General features: G+C 42.7%; 1 protein-coding gene across 4 annotated transcripts in view; it reads left to right on the top strand.

The window, feature by feature from the left end:
- Nucleotides 1-20050, top strand: part of HERC2 (HECT and RLD domain containing E3 ubiquitin protein ligase 2) — a 264575-nt gene that overhangs the window by 119127 nt on the left and 125398 nt on the right. For 3 of the 4 annotated variants that reach the window (XM_073227077.1, XM_073227078.1, XM_073227075.1), the window contains 14 exons: nt 1220-1353; nt 1897-2070; nt 2149-2285; nt 2401-2552; nt 3203-3394; nt 8104-8291; nt 9421-9613; nt 11019-11201; nt 13099-13280; nt 13813-13960; nt 14045-14241; nt 14465-14695; nt 15536-15674; nt 16569-16712. In XM_073227077.1, coding sequence (XP_073083178.1) covers nt 1220-1353; nt 1897-2070; nt 2149-2285; nt 2401-2552; nt 3203-3394; nt 8104-8291; nt 9421-9613; nt 11019-11201; nt 13099-13280; nt 13813-13960; nt 14045-14241; nt 14465-14695; nt 15536-15674; nt 16569-16712 — 2394 coding nt within the window. The remainder of the gene's footprint in view (nt 1-1219; nt 1354-1896; nt 2071-2148; nt 2286-2400; nt 2553-3202; nt 3395-8103; nt 8292-9420; nt 9614-11018; nt 11202-13098; nt 13281-13812; nt 13961-14044; nt 14242-14464; nt 14696-15535; nt 15675-16568; nt 16713-20050) is intronic. The other variant, XM_073227076.1, reaches the window with a different exon arrangement.

Raw genomic sequence — 20050 nt, 5'->3', positions numbered from 1 at the left:
AAATTAGTCCAAGGAAAGGTGCTTAGAGGGAATTCCACAGGAAACCAGGCCAAAGCTTCCAGTGTTCTCTCCCAATGGAGTTGCATGAGGCTGTACTCAGTTCTCTTAGCAATGACAGGTGACAACATGTATGAAGGCCCATCAGCTGGGGATGCTCACATTAGCCTTGGTGCCCAGGGTTGTTATTAGGGGTCAATTGCATGGACATATGCGGCTTCCATGACTGCTGTCAGCTACTCAGACTCCAGTTCACCATAGCTCACACTGTTAGCAGAAACTGTCCCGTTAAACTGGTAACATGGTCCCAGACCTCAGGCACACAGAAACACTATTTTCAGATAGAACGTGCCAAGGGCTCAGCTCAGTTCACAGGTACTGGCCCAGGGTCAGTGCTGAGGGGACAGGGCTTTCTTGGGAATCTGCAGGGTTTGAGCAACCCAGACCTGATGAGTTAATGTTTTTCTGCCCAGGTGTATTATTATGTTGTTTGCTACATTACATGTCAAAAGAATTGGACAAAAAACCTTAAAAGGGGCCAAAAATATGGGAGCAACACCATGTATCAATGAAATTCAATAGATATTTCTCTAATTGGAGAGACTAACATAGTAAAAGGCCTCCAGTTAGTTGAGTTGCACCTTGGTGACAGAGCCACTGCACTAGTCCAGAGTGGGCAAGCTAGCTTCTGGGGACAGATACCGCCTGCTGCTTGCTATGTACTGCTCAAGAGCTAAGACTAGCTTTTGCATTTTTAAGTTAATTTTTCAAAAATCAAAGAATAATAGGCTTGAAAATTATATCAAGTTTAAGTTATAGCATCCATAAATAAAGTTAGCTACTTTTCATGCTGCAACATAGGAGCTGAGTGAGTATTTGCAATAGACAAAATGACCTGCAAGACTACAAAAAATTCACCGTCTGGCCCTTTAAGAAAAAGTTCACCAGCCCCTGAGCTTCCCCTCCTTTAGGGCTTCTCCTCATTGGTTTGCACTCTCTTTTTCTACCCATGACATGGATAGCAGAGTGTTACTATGTAAGGTCATGTGGGAACAATTATGATGCTTTTACTTTTGTAGTTTGAGCATTTCAGTTGACAGTGGTATTTATGTTTCTTTGAATAAAATATTCATGTCCTTTACCTTTGTGCAGATTTAAGTTTTTCTTAATTTAAAATTATATGTAAGTAAAAACTTTTTGTAATAAATGTTTTTAAACATAGTTCCTAAGAAGCTGGAATCCACTGATGATGAAGAGAAAATTGGAAATGAAGAAAGTGATTTAGAAGAAGCTTGCATTTTGCCTCCTAGTCCTATAAATGTAGACAAAAGACCCATTACAATTAAATCACCCAAGGTAAAGTATTTTCTGTGATTCTGGGATTCACTGAATAGAAACGCAGTAGTACATAGCAAAGGAATTCACAAGTACTGTCCACTGGTAGAGAGTATGGTGTGGGTTATTGAAAGTGGGTAACTGTGCCCCAGTGATGCTTAATGGTGCATTAATGGACTTACGGTGCCCTGATCAGATTGCTAGCTGGAGAAGTATTTCCTTTTACTAGTAGTACAGTGTATCTTTATTCATTCACCATTCATTCATTGACTGTATCCTTTACTTTAGAAGCTGTCCTGGTCCTGAGGCTGATAATATTGATGATGATTTAATTTTGTATGCTAAATCAGCCTGTTCCAAAGTATATAAGTATAGAGATTATAAATTCATTTATAAGCCTATTTGTGACAGTTATTTTTACCATAAGTTAGTTACTAAATTTAAAATATTTTCCCAATTTAAACCTATTGGCATTTTTTTGTATTTATTTGAGTAATTATTTTAGAATACATGCTAATATCAGCAGGGTAAACAAATGGTGAAATTTTTTTTTTTTTTGGTCAGGATAAATGGCAGCCACTGTTGAATACAGTTACAGGTGTTCACAAGTACAAATGGTTGAAACAGAATGTTCAGGGTCTTTATCCACAGTCTGCACTCCTCAGTACAATTGCTGAATTTGCCCTTAAAGAAGAGCCAGTGGATGTAGAAAAAATGAGGAAGTGCCTACTAAAGCAGGTAACATTTACTGAGATCAGTCTTCTCCGCACTGGATAACATACATAAAACTTAACTGCATGCATTATTATTTTGCAGTTGGAGAGAGCAGAGGTTCGTCTGGAAGGCATAGATACAATTTTAAAGCTGGCAAGCAAAAATTTCTTACTTCCATCTGTGCAGTATGCTATGTTCTGTGGATGGCAAAGACTTATTCCTGAGGGGATTGATATAGGGTAAAGCTTTATAACATTTTTTCTTAATAAAGCAAAACTGGCAACAAAGCATTGTTCCATTGAAGTTAGAAGTCTGGCAATTTTCAAAGTAAAATTCTCTATCTTGGTTTGAAAGGGAACCTCTTACAGATTGTTTAAAGGATGTTGATTTGATCCCACCTTTTAATCGAATGCTGCTGGAAGTAACTTTTGGCAAGCTGTATGCTTGGGCTGTTCAGAATATTCGAAATATTTTGATGGATGCAGATGCCAAATTTAAAGAGCTTGGTGAGTTAAAAAAAATTTGATGGTTAAAATGCTGTATTAAAATTGCTGTTGAAGTAATGTTGGTGATTGCATCAGCATTATTTCATAGTTTGGCTCTTAGATGTTGTAGCAACTTACAAATGCTGATTTTTGCTTTGGGAAGACTTTAATGTGATAACTTTATGCATTAAAATGATTACCTAAGCTGCTTTAAGCTTTCTCAAATTCTAAATAAAACTTAAAAAATTTGGCAGAAGACACAATCTTATATCCTTATGTAAAGCTTTTGCATTCTAACATCTTTGTGTGTCACAGCATACATTATAAAACATATACTATATTAATTAATTTCTTGGGTAGTTTATATTTACAGAGAAATGCTAGGATTTGTTTCTTTGAAGAGAAGAGATTTATGTCTTTATAGTTGAAATGAGTTAGCCACCAGGGATACTTAGAGGAGCAGTGCAATACATTGTATAGACAGATGGCAAGAGCTGTACGTGGAGTGACAGCGGTGGGTTTATTGCAAAGTAGTACAGAGCTGCCTGATGTTCACATTCATAGAAGTCCATTGAGAAACAGAATTTTTAAAAAGTTGCTAATGCTTTCTGTATCATGTATGTTCTCGTATCCACACACAAGAAATTTATATGGGTGCCAATGGTTTTTAGGTATCCAGCCTGTCCCCCTGCAGACCATCACCAATGAGAGCACATCGGGACCAAGCCTGGGGACAACCCCGCAAGCTCGCTTTCTTCTGGTGGCGCTCAGTATGCTCACCCTGCAGCATGGTGCCAACACCCTGAGCCTCCTGCTGAACTCTGGCACGCTCGCTCTCACGCAGACAGCACTGCGGCTGATTGGTAGGTTGCCATTGCCATCAGTCCTTTATGAAAATGTCAAGATTTTGCCTCTTTCTCTCAGGAAGCTTTTTTTAATATGGCAAAATACAAGTAACATAAAATTTACCATTGTAACTACTTTAAGTTTGTAGTTTTGTCGCATTAAGCACATCCACAATGTTGTGCAAGTATTACCACTATCTAGTTCCATAATTTTTCCACCACCCCAAATGCAAACCCATACTCATTAATCAGTAACTCCCGATTTCCCACTCCACCAGCTGTTGGCCACAACAAATCTGCTTTCTGTCTCTGAATTTGCCTATTCTGGGTGTTTCATAAAAATGAAATCATACAATTTTTAACATTTTGTATCTGCTTATTTCATTTAGCATGTATCAGTACTTCATTCTTTTCTATGGCTAAAAAGCATTTCATTGTAAATAAATGAAATAGAAGTATGTCATTTTATTTATCCATTCATTCATTGTTTGACATTTGGCTTGTTTCCACCTTTTGCCCATTGTGAGTAGTGTTCCTAGGAACATGTATGTACAAGTTTTTGTGCATCTGTTCCAGTTTTTTTGTTATATACCTATGAGTGGAATTGCAGTGTCACATGGTAATCCTGTGTTTAATTTGCTGAGGAATTGCCAAACTCTTCCATCACACTGTACTGTTTTACATTCTTGCTAGCAACGGGCAAGGCTTCAGTATCTCTATGCTCTCACCAATGCTAGTTATTTTCTGTTTTGTTTTGTTTTATTTTCTTTTTTTGATCGAGGTTGCCTTTGTTGGTGTGAAGTGGTACCTCATTGTGGTATGATTTTTATTTCACTGATGGCACGACATTGAGCTTCCTCACTGTGCATGCTGGTCATTGTGTGTCTTTTTCGGAGAAATGTCTGTTCAGGTCCTTTGCCCATTTTTCAGTTGGGTTGTTTGTGTTGTTGAGTTACAGGAGTCCTTTACCTATTCTGGATATTTGACCGTTATCAGTTGTATGATTTGGAGATGTTTTCTCCCACTTTGTGGGTTGTGTTTTACTTTGATGCACAGTTTTAAGTTTTGATGGAGTCCAGTTTAATTATTTTTCTTTTGTTGCTTGTACTTTTCATGTCATGTCCAAGAAGCCATTGTGAAATGCAGTGTCATGAGGATTGCCTACTCTGTTTTCTTCTTGAAATTTTATAGTTTTAGTTCTTATGTTTAGGTCTATGGTCCATTTTTAGGTAATTATTTAGTATCATGTGAGGTAAGGATTCACTTTATAACTTTTGGTAATCTGTTCACCCCAATACTGTTTGTTGAGAAGACTTCTTTTCCCAAAATATTGGAACCCTTGTCAAAAATCATTTGACTATAGATATTTAGGTTTTCTTTCTAGACTTTCAGTTTTATTCTCTTGATCTGTGTGTCTGTCGTTATGCCACGACCACATTGTTTGAACACTGTAGCTTTGTGGTGGATTTTGAGATTGACAAATAAGTCTTCCAACTTTGTTTCTCTCAAGATGATTTTGGATATTTTGGGTCTCTGACTTTTCCATGTCTGCAAAAAAGGTCGCTGGAATTTCCTAACAATTATATTAACTCTATAAATATTGTTGAAGAGTATGGCCATCTTAACAATATTAAGTCTTTGATTCTGTGAACATAGGATGGCTTTGTATTTAGGTCTCCTTTTAGCAGTATTTTATAGTTTTACTGTTATTAGGGTAATGCTAGCCTCACAGAGTGAGTTCAGAAATAGTGCCTTCTATTCTGTTTTTAGAAGAGTTAGAGAATTGTTGTTAACTCTTCTTAAAATGTTTGGTAGAATTCACCAGTTAAACAATCTGGTTCTGGTTTTCCTTTCTTGAGAGTTTTTTGATTTCTGATTCAATCTCTTTACTTGTTAAAAGTTTGTTTACATCCTCTGTTTCTTCTTGAATCAGTTCAGATAATTTGTTTCTAGGAATTTATCCATTTCCCAGGTTAGCTAATTTGTTGGCATATAGTTGTTCCTAGTGCTCTCTTATAATTCTTTTTATTTCTGTAGATTCAGAAGTTATGTCCCCACTTTCATTTCTGTTTTTATCTCTTTGCTTAATCTATGCAAAAGTTTGTCAATTTTGTTGGTATTTTTCAAATAACCAGCTTTTGTTTTTGTTGATTTTGTTTTTCTATATTTATCTCTGTTCTAATCTTTATTATTTCCTTCTTTCTGCCAACTTTGGGTTTATTTTGTTTTTATTTCTAGTTCTTTCAAATGTTGAGTTATTGATTTGAGATGTTTCTCTTTTTTATGTATGCTTTTGTAGATATAAATTTCCCCCATAGCATTGCTTCTGCTGCATCCCAGATTTGGTATGTTGTGTTTTTGTTTTCATTTGTCTCAAAAGTATTTTAAAATATATTTCATGAGTTTTTTTCCTTTGGCTGGTTGTGTGTTGTTTAATTTCCACATATTTGTGAATTTTCCAGTTTTCCTTCTGTTGTTAATTTATAGTTTCATTCCATTGTGCTTGGAGAAGATAATTTATGAGATTTTAGTCTGTTTCAATTTATTGAATTGTGTGTGGCTTAACATATGGTCTCTCCTGGAGAATGTTTCATGTGTCCTTGAGAAGAATGTTCCTTCTGTTCTTTCTGAGTAGAGTGTTCTGTACATGTCTGTTAGATCTGATTGGTTTATAATGTTGAAATTCCAAGATACTGCATGGCCGTTGTTCCAAGTCCAAGTGACAATGACAAAGAAAGGCTTTCCTAAGCTTTTTGGTCTTCTCAGTGTTGGTGCCCACGTGACCCATTCAAAATACATATCAAGCTGGAAAACAGCTAGCTTCTCCAAGGGTCAGACAAGTCAGACATGTGATTTCTTAAGAATTCATTAGCAAGTAAAAATGGCTTTCAGAAATCTCAAAGTGTACTTATATCTAGAAATTGCCTGTTTTTATGTAATTTCCCTTTTTTCCAGAGGATCCAACAGGTAGAAGTCATAGCACAAATCATTAATGATGGAGGCTTCGTTAAATAGCATTCAGGAACTTAAATTCCAACCCTCCTACTGGCTGCAAAAAGCACGGGCATTGTTTCCCACAAGTACAGCTCTGTATGTGCTGCTTTCCCTGATCAGCATGATTTCTCTTTCATATGAGGAATTATAAGCATCTAAATTTTATATTTATTTTATTTATGTATCCAGATAGAATAGTTACGAAGTACAAAGCCTCTTAAATAAAGATCCCTCTTTTTTTCTTACTTCAAATGTATTCAAACCCTTTGCAGCAAATTTGGCATTTACAGGGTTAACAATACAGTTGCATGGGAAATCCTTGCTAAATGGAACCTCTGCCCCTCCTGGGGTCTCTGGGTCAGAGATGAAGAAGACACTGTTTTTCTCCAGGTAGTTTATCTAAAGCTTTACTCTAACCCTAGAAATTTGAATAACCTTTTTTTCTCCTCTTGGAGAAGAGAGAACAAAACATGTTACATGTTTTGTTCCCCAAGCCCACCTTTGGGAATGTTTAGGCACTTTTCCTCCCACCTTGAGGAGAGAACAAAGACCAGAGGAGTTATGGAGCTGTGTCTCTTCCCTCACTCAGCTAGCAAGGCTAAAAACATCCAGGGCACCCAGCAGACCGACTCCTGGGGTTGGATTTACTATTGTCAAATCCATTGGTAAATTTTAGTTCTCACAGCTTAGCTTTTGTCCTATACTAGGGATATTCATCATGTCCTGCCCCTTTATTCTTCCTTTTACCAAACAATGCTTCATAGTATTTCAGCAAGTCAGGGTTGTAGAGAGTCCCACTCTGCCATCCCTGCGTCAGGGTCTTCTGGACTACCCCTAAGCTCGATGATTCGCTAGGAGGCCTCATAAGATTCAGGATACAGTATGATACTGAGGGCTATGATTTATTACAGGGCAAGGACATGAGGCACCATCAGTGAAGGGACAATGCGCTTGGGCGAAGTCTAGGAGGAACCAGACAATAAGTCCTGTCGAGTGGAGCCCCACAGGACAAACTTAATTCCCCCAGTAGAGACTTGTGACCACACATGGAAAGTCTTGTTTGCCAGGGAAGCTCATTAGAGACTTGGTGCCCACGTTTTCATGGGGCAGGTCATATAGGCACCTCTGCCTGCCACACACCCAAATTCTAATCCCCAGAAGGAAGCAGGTTCCAGCAGAAGCCATACTATTTGTACAGACAGTGTAGGCACTCTCATCAGAGACTGGCGGGAGCCCTCCTGAGACCCAGGTTCCCAGAGGCCAGCCGGGGGCGGGCCTTGCAAGCCGGGCTTCCCAAACACTTCAGTCTTGGCCTGCTCTGTTAGTACTTTTCCACACAGTACCGTAATTAAAGTTTATTAATTTCTCATTGTTAGACATTTAGATGGTTATCTTTTGTTTTTCTATTTTAATAAAAATAATATGACAAGTGTCTTCCTCAATCATTTTCCTTTTTGAAGGAGGGGCATAATTCCTGGAAATAGAGCAGATATCTCTTCTGAGCATTTTTATATCTTTTCTATCTTCTGATAAGAATTTATGTATTTTGTCCTCCCCTTTGATTTTTAACAATCTTATTTCTCACCAGTATATTTTTCATGATAATTACTGGTAAAAATATACTAAACACTGGATTAAATTTATCTTCATCAGTACTAATTTTTTTAGAAGTATATTAATATAGAGAATTGTAACTGTTCACTGGCTCAGCTGCTGTTTTGGTGCTCTGGTAGGCCCTAGTTGTGAAAATGTTGAAGAAGACATGAGTGCTTCTGCCCGAGGAGCTGCCGCTACAGTTTTGGAAGAGACGAGGAAGGAAACCACTCCGGTGCAGCTCCCGGTTTCGGGGCCAGACCTGGCCGCCATGATGAAGATCGGAACCAGGGTCATGAGAGGCGTGGACTGGAAGTGGGGCGATCAGGTGCCACACACGACCCACACAGTAGTCACCATTTGCACATCCTGACTTGCGTGGTATTAGTGGGTTGAAACTGGAATGAACACTTTAACTCAGGCAGGTGCAGCTGACACATGACGTAGTGTGAACAGAGAAAATAGAGAGTAGCAGCAGCCTGTCACCTGCCATAGGGGCACCTCAAGCGGCAACAGCTCTGTGAAGAGTGGTGGCCTTTTTCAGAAAACTCCCTGGCATTAGCTGAATTTTAAGTGCACCCAGAACAAGAGCAGGAGTGAGCAAGGGACTGTGATCCTCGCTTGAACACTAGTGTCATGAAAGCCGTGAGGCAGGAGACCTGCTTTGGCTTCTGCCGGGTGATGGCCATGTGCCCATTGAGTACCTAGCCCAGCAGGTCAGGTATACTGGGCAGGTGATTCCCTCACTTCCCATTTCTCTTGCTGCACATTGCTTCCTCCCAGGTCTCAGTCAGCTCTCCCTGGCAGGGTCCTATGGACTGGTGTCTGTGTCGTTACCCTGCCACTAGTTAGGATGTGCTCCCCTTCCTGCAGAGTGGGAAGCATTCTTATCACAGCTAATTTTTCTCAGCCTCACTTGTTAGCATGGACCTCATCAGGATCTTCTCAGAAATCAGTGTCCCAGAAGAGGTGGCAGCATCCTAAGAAGAGCTTTCACTTAGAGAAAGGAGAGGTGGAGGTCCTCCTTTAGGGTCCAGAGGGAGAATTGAAGAACCAAGTGAGGCAGGAGAAGGTGGGCTTTATCACCAGGTTTCTGACCTCTCAAAACCCTGTGTGGAATTGTGGGACTGTGGTATGGCCCTGGCACTGAAACCTCAGTGGCTAAGCTCAGTTGAGAGCAGGTGGTGTGAAGCCTGGAGAGCCTCATCTCTGTACGGCTTAGAGGATGCTAGCTGAGAACAGTCCTTTACCCCCTTCCTCTCTGGTGAGGAGCATGAGCGGTTTCCTTGCTGGCATGTAGTATATCCTGCTGATGTGAGCTGTGCCTGTTACAGGTGGGTTTGGAGCACTCTGCAGACAGGAAGTGTGTGTGGTGGTGCAGCCGCCCTTACAGGCAGTGTGTGTGTGACAGGATGGGCATGCACCCCCCTAATTGGTCTTTGTTTTGGCTTCTGCAGGATGGACCTCCCCCTGGTCTTGGCCGTGTAATTGGTGAGCTGGGAGAGGACGGGTGGATCAGGGTCCAGTGGGACACAGGCAGCACCAACTCCTATAGGATGGGGAAAGAGGGCAAGTACGACCTCAAATTGGCAGAGCTGCCGGCTTCTACACAACCCTCGGCAGGGGACTCAGACACAGACGATGACTACGGTGGGTGCTCAGAGGGCTCTTTAGCCCGGGCAGTGTGTTGAGCTGTGTCTAAATGCTCAGTGGCCATCCTTTTCATCTGGACGTGAGAACAACATGTTAGGACTCATCTGCAGACTTGGGCTTTGTATGCTTGGGCTTGCGGGTGAAGGTCTCATTTGAATAAGGCCCAGTTGCCTCTGATGCGTGATGCAACATGGCTCTAAAAGCTGGTGACCTTGACGAGGTGGTGTGGCGCCTGCTGTGTCTTTGTCTCCACTTGCCCTTCTGGGCTGTCTGAGCCTATCTGGGGTAGTGAGCCAGTGCCTCGCGGGGCAGGCACCACTTCACGGCTCTGGGTGAGCCTCCTAGCAACACAGGCCGTGTCCTGCTCTTCTTCTCGCCTTTTCCACAGATCCTTCACTCAGAATGCTGCCCATACTGTGGGGTTAGTGCTTTATTGCCTTAAGGAAAGCAGAGGTGACATAGAAAGTTAAATTCTATCTAAGGAAATCCAAGTTGTGGGAGGAAGGCTTTCTGACATTTTTTTAGATGTGTCCAAAAGACCATGGGATGCATGAGTGAAGCTTCTCATGGCTGATTCTGGTGAGACTGTCCAGGAGGCCAGCACTGATTCATGGGGCTCAGGTGCTGGCCGTGTGCACAGCATGGTCAGGCTCCCAGAATCTCTTACGGTTAGGAGAGGAAACCTGAGCAGCTAAGTTCAGTTGAGAGCAGGTGGTGTGAAGCATGGGAAAGGCTGTGCTCCACATGTATGCTTTGAGGGGTGTGAATAAAGAGGTGTAACAGGTGGTGCCTACCTTATGGGGCTGAGAGGCTCCATACAATATTATGAAGCCATGTGGCTCCAAATAGATGGGCAGTGCTGGCTTTGTTAATCATGGCACCTGATGTGCAGTGTCTAGGTGCCCCACTTCTTCCCAGCTCTCTGCCTGTGGGCATCACTCAGGGACACTGGGGCCTGAGCAGGGCTGGCTGAGTGAAAGAGGTGGCCTGGCCACCAGCAAGTGCCTCCTTGTCTGAGAGCCAGCAGCCTGGACACAGAGCCTCTGGTTACCCTCTGTGGAGAAGGGCTCCTCATCTTTGTTAAAGGTAGGTTGTCAGCAACCAGCTTTTGACATTTGATAAGGTGTCTTTCTAAAGAAATGAATCATTGAAATTGTTTTAGTGCTTCTGAGCTATATGCTGAGGTTGTTTTAAAAAAATTAACTGGAATTGTAAAGGCTCATTTTCTTTGAGGAAGGTGGGAGCAGACATGATTAGGGTGAGCATTTAATGCATTCTGAATTCTGTCGTAAAGAGCTGCTTCCCTTTCCACAGTTTATACTGTGATATTAAATAACATGCAGGGACATTTTCCAATTCTATTTGAGAGTACAGTTTCTTATTTTGATAACTTTTTTCTCAGAAGCTGAACAAATGGAAAGGAACATTCACCCCACTGCAATGATGCTCACCAGCACGGTTAATTTACTACAAACTGTTTGTCTCTCTGCTGGAGTCCATGCTGAAGTCATGCAGAGTGAAGCCACCAAGACTCTGTGTGGGCTGCTGCGGATGTTAGTGGAAAGTGGAACGATGGACAAGACATGTACGCAGTGAATAATTGTGGGCCCACAGAGTCAGTGCTGGGGCTGTCAATGTGTGTGTGGTGGGGTGTGTATGTGTGTGAGTGTGCCAGGGCTGCTAACAGTTCAGTAGAAACTTGGTAGCTGTAGTCGTTTGCTTAGACTGCCACACAAAGTCCCATAGGCTGGGCAGCCTAAACAGTGAAATTTATTTCTTCATTGTTCAGAAGGCTGAAAATGTAAGCTCAAGGTGTCAGCAGGGTTGGTTTCTTCTGAGGGCTGTGGGGGAAGGATCTGTTCCAGGCTTCTCCCCTAGCTTCTGGTATTTTTTCTGGTTATTTTTGGCATTCCTTGCCTTGTAGGTATCTCTCTGCCCTCTTCTTTACATGGTGCTCTTCCTGCGTCTATGTCCAAATTTCCCCTTTTTATACAGACGATAATCACATTGGATTAGCGGCACACCATAATCCAGTTTAACCTAATTTAAACTGACTGTATCTGCCGTGACCCCATTTTCAAGTAAGGTCACATTTTGAGTTACTCATGGTTAGGGTTTCAACATATGAATTTTGAGGTGAACATAGTTTAACATATAACAGTGGCTTAAACAGCAGCTTTATTCTCTCAGAGTTCTGGAGACCAGAAACCCAAAGTCAGGGTGTTAGCAGGGCTGGACTTTCTCCAAAAGCTGTAGGTGAGGATCCTTCCTGCCTCTTACAGCTTCTGGGGGTGCCAGGCTTCTTCGCGTTTGGCCACATCACTCCAGTCTATGTGTCATCTTCACAGGGACGCCTCCCTTTTTGTGTCTGTATGTCCTTTTCTGCCTCCTGTAAGGACTTTCATTGGATTTAGGGTTCACCCTGATCAGTATAGTTACATCTACAAAGTTTATTTCTAAATAAGTTCACATTCTGAGGTTCTGGGTGAACATAAGTTTTGGGGGATGCAGTTCATCCCGCTTAAGGGTTGAGTGAATGTGAATGTGTGTGTAAGGGTTTTGAGTGAATATGTGTGTACTGGTACATGGTTATGTGCATGTGTGAGTGTGAATTTGGGTGTGAGTGTGAGTGGCAGATTACACGTGACTGAGTTTGAGAATGAGGCTGAGTCTGGTTGTGAGTGAATGTGTTTATGAGTGTGTGTGTGAGTACTGAGTGTGTGATTGTGGTAGGGGCATGAGTGTGAAGATTGGCATGTTATGTGTTTGAATAAAATATGTATGTGTGAGTGAGTGTGGCTGTGAGTGAGTATGTGTGTCTGAAAAGTGGTGTCCCTGTAAGGCTGGAGAGCAGGGGCTAGGCCCTGGGAGGTGGGGCGGGTGAGCTGTTTCTGGGCGAGCGTTCAAGCAGGTCACCTGGTATGAGCCCTGCCTGAGGGCCTCTGCTGGGGATGGGGGCAGGAAGTGGGAGCCTCAGGTGCCCAGGGGTGGAAACCTGGATGCCAGAAGCCTGCAGGGTCAAGGTCAAGTCAGAGTCGCATTGAATGAAACTCATGAAAACCTCTTCATCTTGTTCTGTTAATGCAAATTTCTTAAACTTGGACTGAAAATTTATGATGCAGATTAAATACAAACAAGGTCATTGGGGGGGATATTTAAAACATGAGATTTAAAAAATGTAATAGATGCACTCTCATAAATAAGTGCTATTTTAATTGTGAATCATTTCCCTACTACCTAGAAATAGTAAGTAGATAAAATTCCATAACTAGCTTCAAGAACCACATGTATTTCAAAGGTTTTAAAAATGTGGAATGCCCCTTGAGCTAAGTCTTCTGTTCCTCTCACTTTTAATTAGTGAAATTTTAGTACATTTATAAAGTATCAGATTAATGAGAATAATATAATAGGTAAATTAAAGGTTACACTGAGTATTTATTTCTAGAAATTTGGTGCCAAGCTAATCTGTTTCGCTCTGGCAGCTTCCCCAAACAGGCAGGTGTGCCGGGAACAGCACCGGAGCTGGTGCACGCTGGGCTTCGTGCGCAGTATTGCTCTCACGCCGCACATGTGTGCCGCCCTCAGCTCGCCACAGTGGATTGCCCTGCTCATGAAGGTCGTGGAGGGACATGCGCCTTTCACTGCAGCCTCGCTGCAGCGACAGGTAATTGTGCTGCTGGGCTAATACTTGCCCAGGGTGAATTTTGGGACTGTAGGAGTCCATGTAGGAGGTGACATCAAGATACCAATGCTCCCAGTTGTAGTAATAAGTGCAGAAAAGAACTAGAACTAGCACTTGCACATTTTTTAGAGGCAAGGGGCTCATGTTCTTTATTATTGTAAACCGATTAAGTTGCTTTCTATGAAGTGAAAGTCCTACCAGCTGCTCTCATCTGCTTCACAGGAGTTGTAATTGTCTTGAGAAGAATTAAATGAAAAGGAGGCAAATATTTGCATCTGTAATGTAGCTTATTTTTTTAACCTCTTATTTTTATTTTTTAAAATACACCTTATTAATAAGCTTGGGTATAATTATCTGGCTGTGAAATAGTGAATATCAGATGATAGGAACAAATCTGAGTATCAATTATAGGAGCAAAAATGAGAAAATAAAAATCTGTTATCTCTTAATGTGTTAGATAACGATTTTTCTTTAATGTTTACTATATTTTATATTGCCTTTTCTTAAAAATCAGATCTTAGCTGTGCATTTATTACAAGCAGTACTTCCATCGTGGGACAAGACAGAAAGGGCAAGGGACATGAAGTGCCTCGTAGAAAAGCTTTTTGGTTTCTTGGGCAGCTTGCTGACCACCTGCTCTTCAGACATCCCGTTTCTCAGAGGTAGGGAGCTCTCCTCCTTGTTTGTGTCCTGGTTAGTGGAGCAGGGCATCATGTAGCTCCTGTCTCCTCCCTCCTGTGTTTCAGAATCTACTCTGCGGAGGCGGAGAGCCCGCCCGCAGGCCTCTCTAACCGCCACCCACAGCAGCACCCTGGCAGAAGAGGTGGTGGCCCTGCTCCGCACGTTGCACTCACTGGCCCAGTGGAACGGACTCATAAACAAGTACATCAATGCTCAGCTCCGCTCTGTCACCCACAGCTGCATGGGAAAGCCATTGGACGGGGTGGGTGCCACATTTCCAAGTCTGATTTTTCTCTGTAGGTTGTTAATTTAACTATTAAGCTGTCTTTTTAAAATGCTATGTATTTTGTTCAAAGATGTATATTGAAATATTTTTTACTGGAAATAATTGTCAAAGAAACTCATAAAAAAGTGAATTTGGTGAAATTGTGTAAAAAGCAGGCAGCTCCCTGGGATCTCTCCAAGCTGGCTTTCTGTTTGCTCAGGCACTGTTGGAAGACTACTTCCCAGACTCAGAGAACCCTGAAGTGGGGGGCCTCATGGCAGTGCTGGCAGTGATTGGAGGCATCGACAGTCGTCTGCGCCTGGGCGGACAGGTCTTGCATGATGAGTTTGGAGAAGGCACCGTGACTCGCATCACCCCGAAGGGCAGAATCACTGTGCAGTTCTCAGATATGCGCATGTGTCGCGTCTGCCCATTGAATCAGCTAAAGCCAGTAGGTGAACTTGTGCTTGTTTACTAGGTACCATGGTGAAGGAAGGGGCTTTGTGCTAGAACTGTATTCTGACATCTGTGCTGAAAGAACTTGATTCCAGTAGTTTAAGTCTGCCTTTTAGGAAGCTATCTGATGTGCGGGAAACCATCTCTTGTTCTGCCTTTGTTTGATATGTGCTCCCATGATAAACAGGGCCTGACTCACAGGGGTAATACAGATTTGTAGTTCACATGTCTTATTTTAGCTTCAAAGACATAAAGGGACATTAGCAACTTAGGAAGTACTTTGTAACTTTGTTAATGTTAATTATTTTAAAATATGAATTCATGTAGTTTATTTTTATTGAACAACTCAACATAAAAAATGATTTCTTTAAAAAAATGACCCTCATTTAGAAAATGCTTATGAATTGTGTTCAGTGACATGACTTACGTAGTAGCTGCTGTTGTCTTAAATCCAAGAGTTTAGGGATGCATAGAGAAAGTAAGTGATATATATTATTTTGAGGTAACCTAAGTGCAGTCTGACTTTACCTTTCTATAAAATATTGTTTTTCATTATTATAGGAATATATACACATTGTAGAAAATTTGAGAAAGAAAGAATATGTCTAAGAAGATAATAACCACCACCTTGGTGTAATTATTGTTGACAAGTTGGTAAAGAGGAAATTAGGTTATATTTACTATACATTAAAGTTTCTTGTCTTTAATGTTATCTTTAAAAATTATTCTTAGATGTAAAAAGACTTAGGGATATATGTGATACAATAACTTTGAGAACATTTCATCTGTTCATTTCATTGGACACACTTTGAAGTGTTTTGTGCTGTCTTTTCAGCTCCCTGCTGTGGCATTCAGTGTCACCAGCCTGCCCTTCTCAGAGCCCATGCTCTCTGTCTGGGCTCAGTTGGTGAACCTTGCTGGAAGCAAATTGGAAAAACACAAAATAAAGAAGTCACTTAAACAGGGGTTTGCAGGTCAGTACATGGTGCTTCATGATGAAACAGTGACATGTCTGGCAGGTATTATTTGGACAGTGTTCATCATCGTTCAGAGCAAATTGCTGTCACTGCTGACGTCTTTGGGGTTACATGGATTGACCATTTGTTGAGTTATGGTGCACCTGGGACTTTGGCAAGAGTGTGTAATGCAAAGAATAATGTGTGCTGGGAGGCATCTGATATTCCCAGCCTCCCAGTGCCAGTGTTTATTCTGAACAAGCTTTTGGAAGAAGAGTCTGTGTTCTTTTGCTCCCTGCTATTCTTCCAGCCATGGTTCTCTGACCCAATTGCGGATTAGGAGCTTTACTCTGGCCTTGTTACCACCTGACCCAGCAGGGCCTATCTGTGGATCTGCCTTGCTTTGTGGGTAAGACCCACCCATGCTTAAACTCTTCCTTCCTTTGATCTAGAATACTGCTCTTTGGTTTTTCCTTACTTTGCCTCTTAAATGTTCTTTGAGAGTTGTTCTCCCTGACTTCTTACACATTGGAAGTTCTTGAGTATTCCTTTGTAACTTCTGGCTCATTCTGACCCCTCCCCTTGAGTTTTCTCATCCATTTCTCCCCATTCCTGTGATCGCTGCTGCATTGTTTATAGTGGTGACCAACTTTAACTCACCAGGTTACATCTCTGGCTATGGAGGGTGTGTACATGGAAACCACAGCATGTCCACAGCTAGCTTTGTTCCTTAGCCAGCATTTCCTATCATGGCTTGTCAGCTGATTCTTACCAGACAGGGCATTGTTTGTGCCTTGAGGCAGCAGTGGAACTGTGGTGCAGGGAGCAGCATGCCTTCCCCAGGGCCACATAGCTGTGAGGGGCAGAGCCTGAGCAGGGTGTCTGTGCCTGCTGAGTCCTTTCCTCCCACAGGACAAGTGGACCTGGATCTTCTGAGGTGCCAGCAGTTGAAGCTGTACATCCTGAAGGCAGGCCGTGCCCTGCTTTCCCACCAGGACCAGCTCAGGCAGATCTTATCCCAGCCAGCTGTTCAGGAGGCCACAGCTGCTCATGCAGGTATCTCTTCAAGAAAGCTCTTAAAGCTCTGTAAGAAAGGCAGATATTCAAATAGGAAACAGGCGAAGGCATGAACAAGCAGGTCATAAGAGGGGAAATAGAGATGGCTTCTAAATGTGCAAGGGAGACGTGCACCCTGGCCAGTAATGAGCAAATTGCCAAGGGTGCTGTCTTTGTCTTATGGGACAAAGACTGAGGGGACTGGTAGGGAGGTAGGGAGCACAGTCCTCTCCTGCCTCGCTTGATAAAGTGGGGCCCAAGGACTGACAGCATTGAACATGCCAGAAATGTAAACTCTCAGGCTGCACCCCAGATGTAGGGGGTCAGAGTCCACATTTTAACAAGACCCTAAGGTGGTTCATTTCCAAGAAAGCAACACTACTTCACTACTTCAGCACATTGCTAGTGGGAATTTAAAGTGGTACAACCATGTAATGGGCATTTGAGGAAAGGCAAGACTTTAGAGTGCATGCACACATGTACCTGTCCCTGTCTGTCTCTGTACATGCACTGACCAGCAAGTCATCCTGTGGGAATTTATCACACAAAAAGGCATGAAGATAAATGTTTACAGATGCCTATTGTGGCTTCTTTGTTGGTATTGTTTTATGTTGAAAACTGGAAACACCTAAATGCCCATTATTAGGTGGTGTGTCCATCCAGTGGAATACTGTGGTGCCGTTCACAATGATGAAACCTATGTTTGTTGCCATGGAAACATGAAAATGACAAAAAGGCACATTGCTATGTATATCTGTTTGTAGATATGACATAGATTCATCTATTTACTAAAATAGTGACAGTGGAATTTCAGCTGACTTTATTTTCTTCATTCTTTTTTATATTACTTCGGTTTCCTAGAATGAGCTATCTCTGAGTAGAAAAAACAATAGCTATGAAATATTTTGTGATCAATCTAGTATTGAAAGATTCCAGGGGATAAGGTAGTCCTTATTTATGATCCTTACTCTCTGAGGTCAGGGTGGGGAGAAAGCACATATGGCTCTGTGTGAGGGATGGGCCAGTGTGGTATGAACACCGCTCTCAGTAGGAGTACCAGGTGCACTGGGGCTGAGGGTTGGGGAGGCAGCCTTTGAAGGGTGTGGCAGACTGTAGGTGCGGGATGATAAGGAATTCCTGTGTTTGTGGAAAAGGCATTTGAGCACAGGGCGAAGCAGTGAATGTTTGGGAAAGTGTTGAGGCACTTTGCTTTGCAAGAAGCTCTGGGTTCACTGGTGAATATGGATGGAAACTGGAGGGCGGTTGAAGTCACGTGATACAGCACCTTAAATCCCAGGGAGGAACTTAAGGCCGACCTGGAAAGCAGTGGCAGGGACCCACGTGATAGGGATTGCTATTCAGGATGACAGGTATGAAGTGTTTGTCAGAGGGTGATCATGGAGATGGGAGAACTATTTTTGTGTCAAGTGATACAGTGTCTTCCTGGTGAAGGCATGAAAAATAGAAGGTTCCAGTAGACACTGGCTGGATAGTTTTTTATAAGACATGGAAAAGCAGGGGAGGAGCCAAGATGGCGGTGTGAGTAGGGCAGTGGAAATCTGCTCCCAAAACCATATATATTTTTGAAAATACAACAAATACAACTATTTCTAAAAGAAGACCAGAGATATAGTACAACAGCCAGGCTACATTTACATCTGTGAGAACTCAGCACCTCATGAAGGGGGTAAGATACAAGCTGCGGCCCGGTGGGACCCAAGTGCCCCACACCTCAGCTCGCGGCGGGAGGAGAGGAGACGGAGCAGGGAGGGAGAGGGAGCCCAGGACTGCTAAACACCCATCCCTAGCCAAACACACCAGAGTGCAGACACACAGTGTGTGGGGTACTGGATACTAGGGAAACGGAACAGTAAAACCTGCGAGCGGGTTCCGACAGCCGGTGCCCCTGGGACAAACGAAAAGCAAGTGCTTTTGAGAGTCTTAGAAGGACAGGGGCCTCACAGCTGGATGGAAGCGTCCCGGCACACTCAGCTCAGCAGCTGGGAATCCCGGGGAACTATGGACACCCTAACCCTCTGGGACGCAGCACAGCTCTGAGACACCTCACGGCAATAAACAGCCTCGTGCCTGTTACCCCTCCGGTGTGGACCCGCCATAGCAGGGGAGCAGCCTGAGAGCAGCCGTGCCCACAGCAGTCGCCCAGAGCCTCCTCCACAGCTGCCTGGGCCTGACTCAGAGGCCCCGTCGGCACGCAGCTGCCCAGCAAAAGCCGCTAGGGGTCGCTGTTCTTGCAGGAGAGGAAGGTGACCAGCAAGCAAGAAGGGACTTTGTTCTCCCACCTGACACACGTGCGAACTGCCCATGACTACCTCTATCACCACGAAAGGCAGAAGAATATGACCTACACAAGAATAACCCAGACAACCCCCGAGAAGGAGCCTGGGGGGATAGATTTAACCAATCTTCCTGAAAAAGAATTCAAAATAAAGATCATAACCATGCTGATGGAGCTGCAGAGAAATATGCAAGAGCTAATGAATAAAGTTGGGAGGGAGAATACAGAAACAAAACAGTCTCTGGAAGGACTTAAAAGAAGAATGGATGAGGTGCAAGAGGCCGTTAATGGAATAGAAATCAGGTAACAGGAATGTATAGAAGCTGACGCAGAGAGAGAAAAAAGGATCTCCAGGAATGAAAGAAAAACTAAGAGAAATGTGTGACCAATCCAAATGGAAGAATATCCGCATTATAAGGGTACCAGAAGAAGAGAGAGAAAAAGGGATAGAAATTGTATTTGAAGAAATAATTGCTGAAAACTTCCCCATAGTGGGGGAGGAAATAGTCTCTCAGACCACAGAAGCCCACAGAACTCCCAACAGAAGGGACCCAAGGAGGACAACACCGAGACACATAATAATTAAAATGGCAAAGATCAAGGACAAGGACAGAGTATTAAAGGAAGCCAGAGAGAAAAAAGGTCACCTACAAAGGAAAACCCATCAGGCTATCATCAGACTTCTCGACAGAAACCTTACAGGCCAGAAGAGAATGGCATGATATATTTAATGCAATGAAACAGAAGGGCCTTGAACCAAGGATACTCTATCCAGCGTGATTATCATCTAAATATGAAGGAGGGATTAAACAATTCCCAGACAAGCAAACGTTAAGGGAATTTGCCTCCCACAAACCACCTCTACAGGATATTTTAGAGGGACTGCTCTAGATGGAAGCACTCCTAAGGCTAAATAGATGTTACCAGAGAAAATAAAATCACAGCAAAGAAAGCAGACCAACCAAATACTAACTAAAGGCAAAAAATAAAATCGACTACCCACAAAAGCAGTCAAAGGAAACACAGAAGAGCACAGAATAAA

Source organism: Manis javanica, chromosome 18 (genome assembly GCF_040802235.1).
Source record: "Manis javanica isolate MJ-LG chromosome 18, MJ_LKY, whole genome shotgun sequence".
NCBI classification, from domain to species: Eukaryota; Metazoa; Chordata; class Mammalia; order Pholidota; family Manidae; genus Manis; species Manis javanica.
The sequence above is the reverse complement of the archived record's forward strand: the minus strand, read 5'-3'. Positions and strand labels throughout refer to the sequence as shown.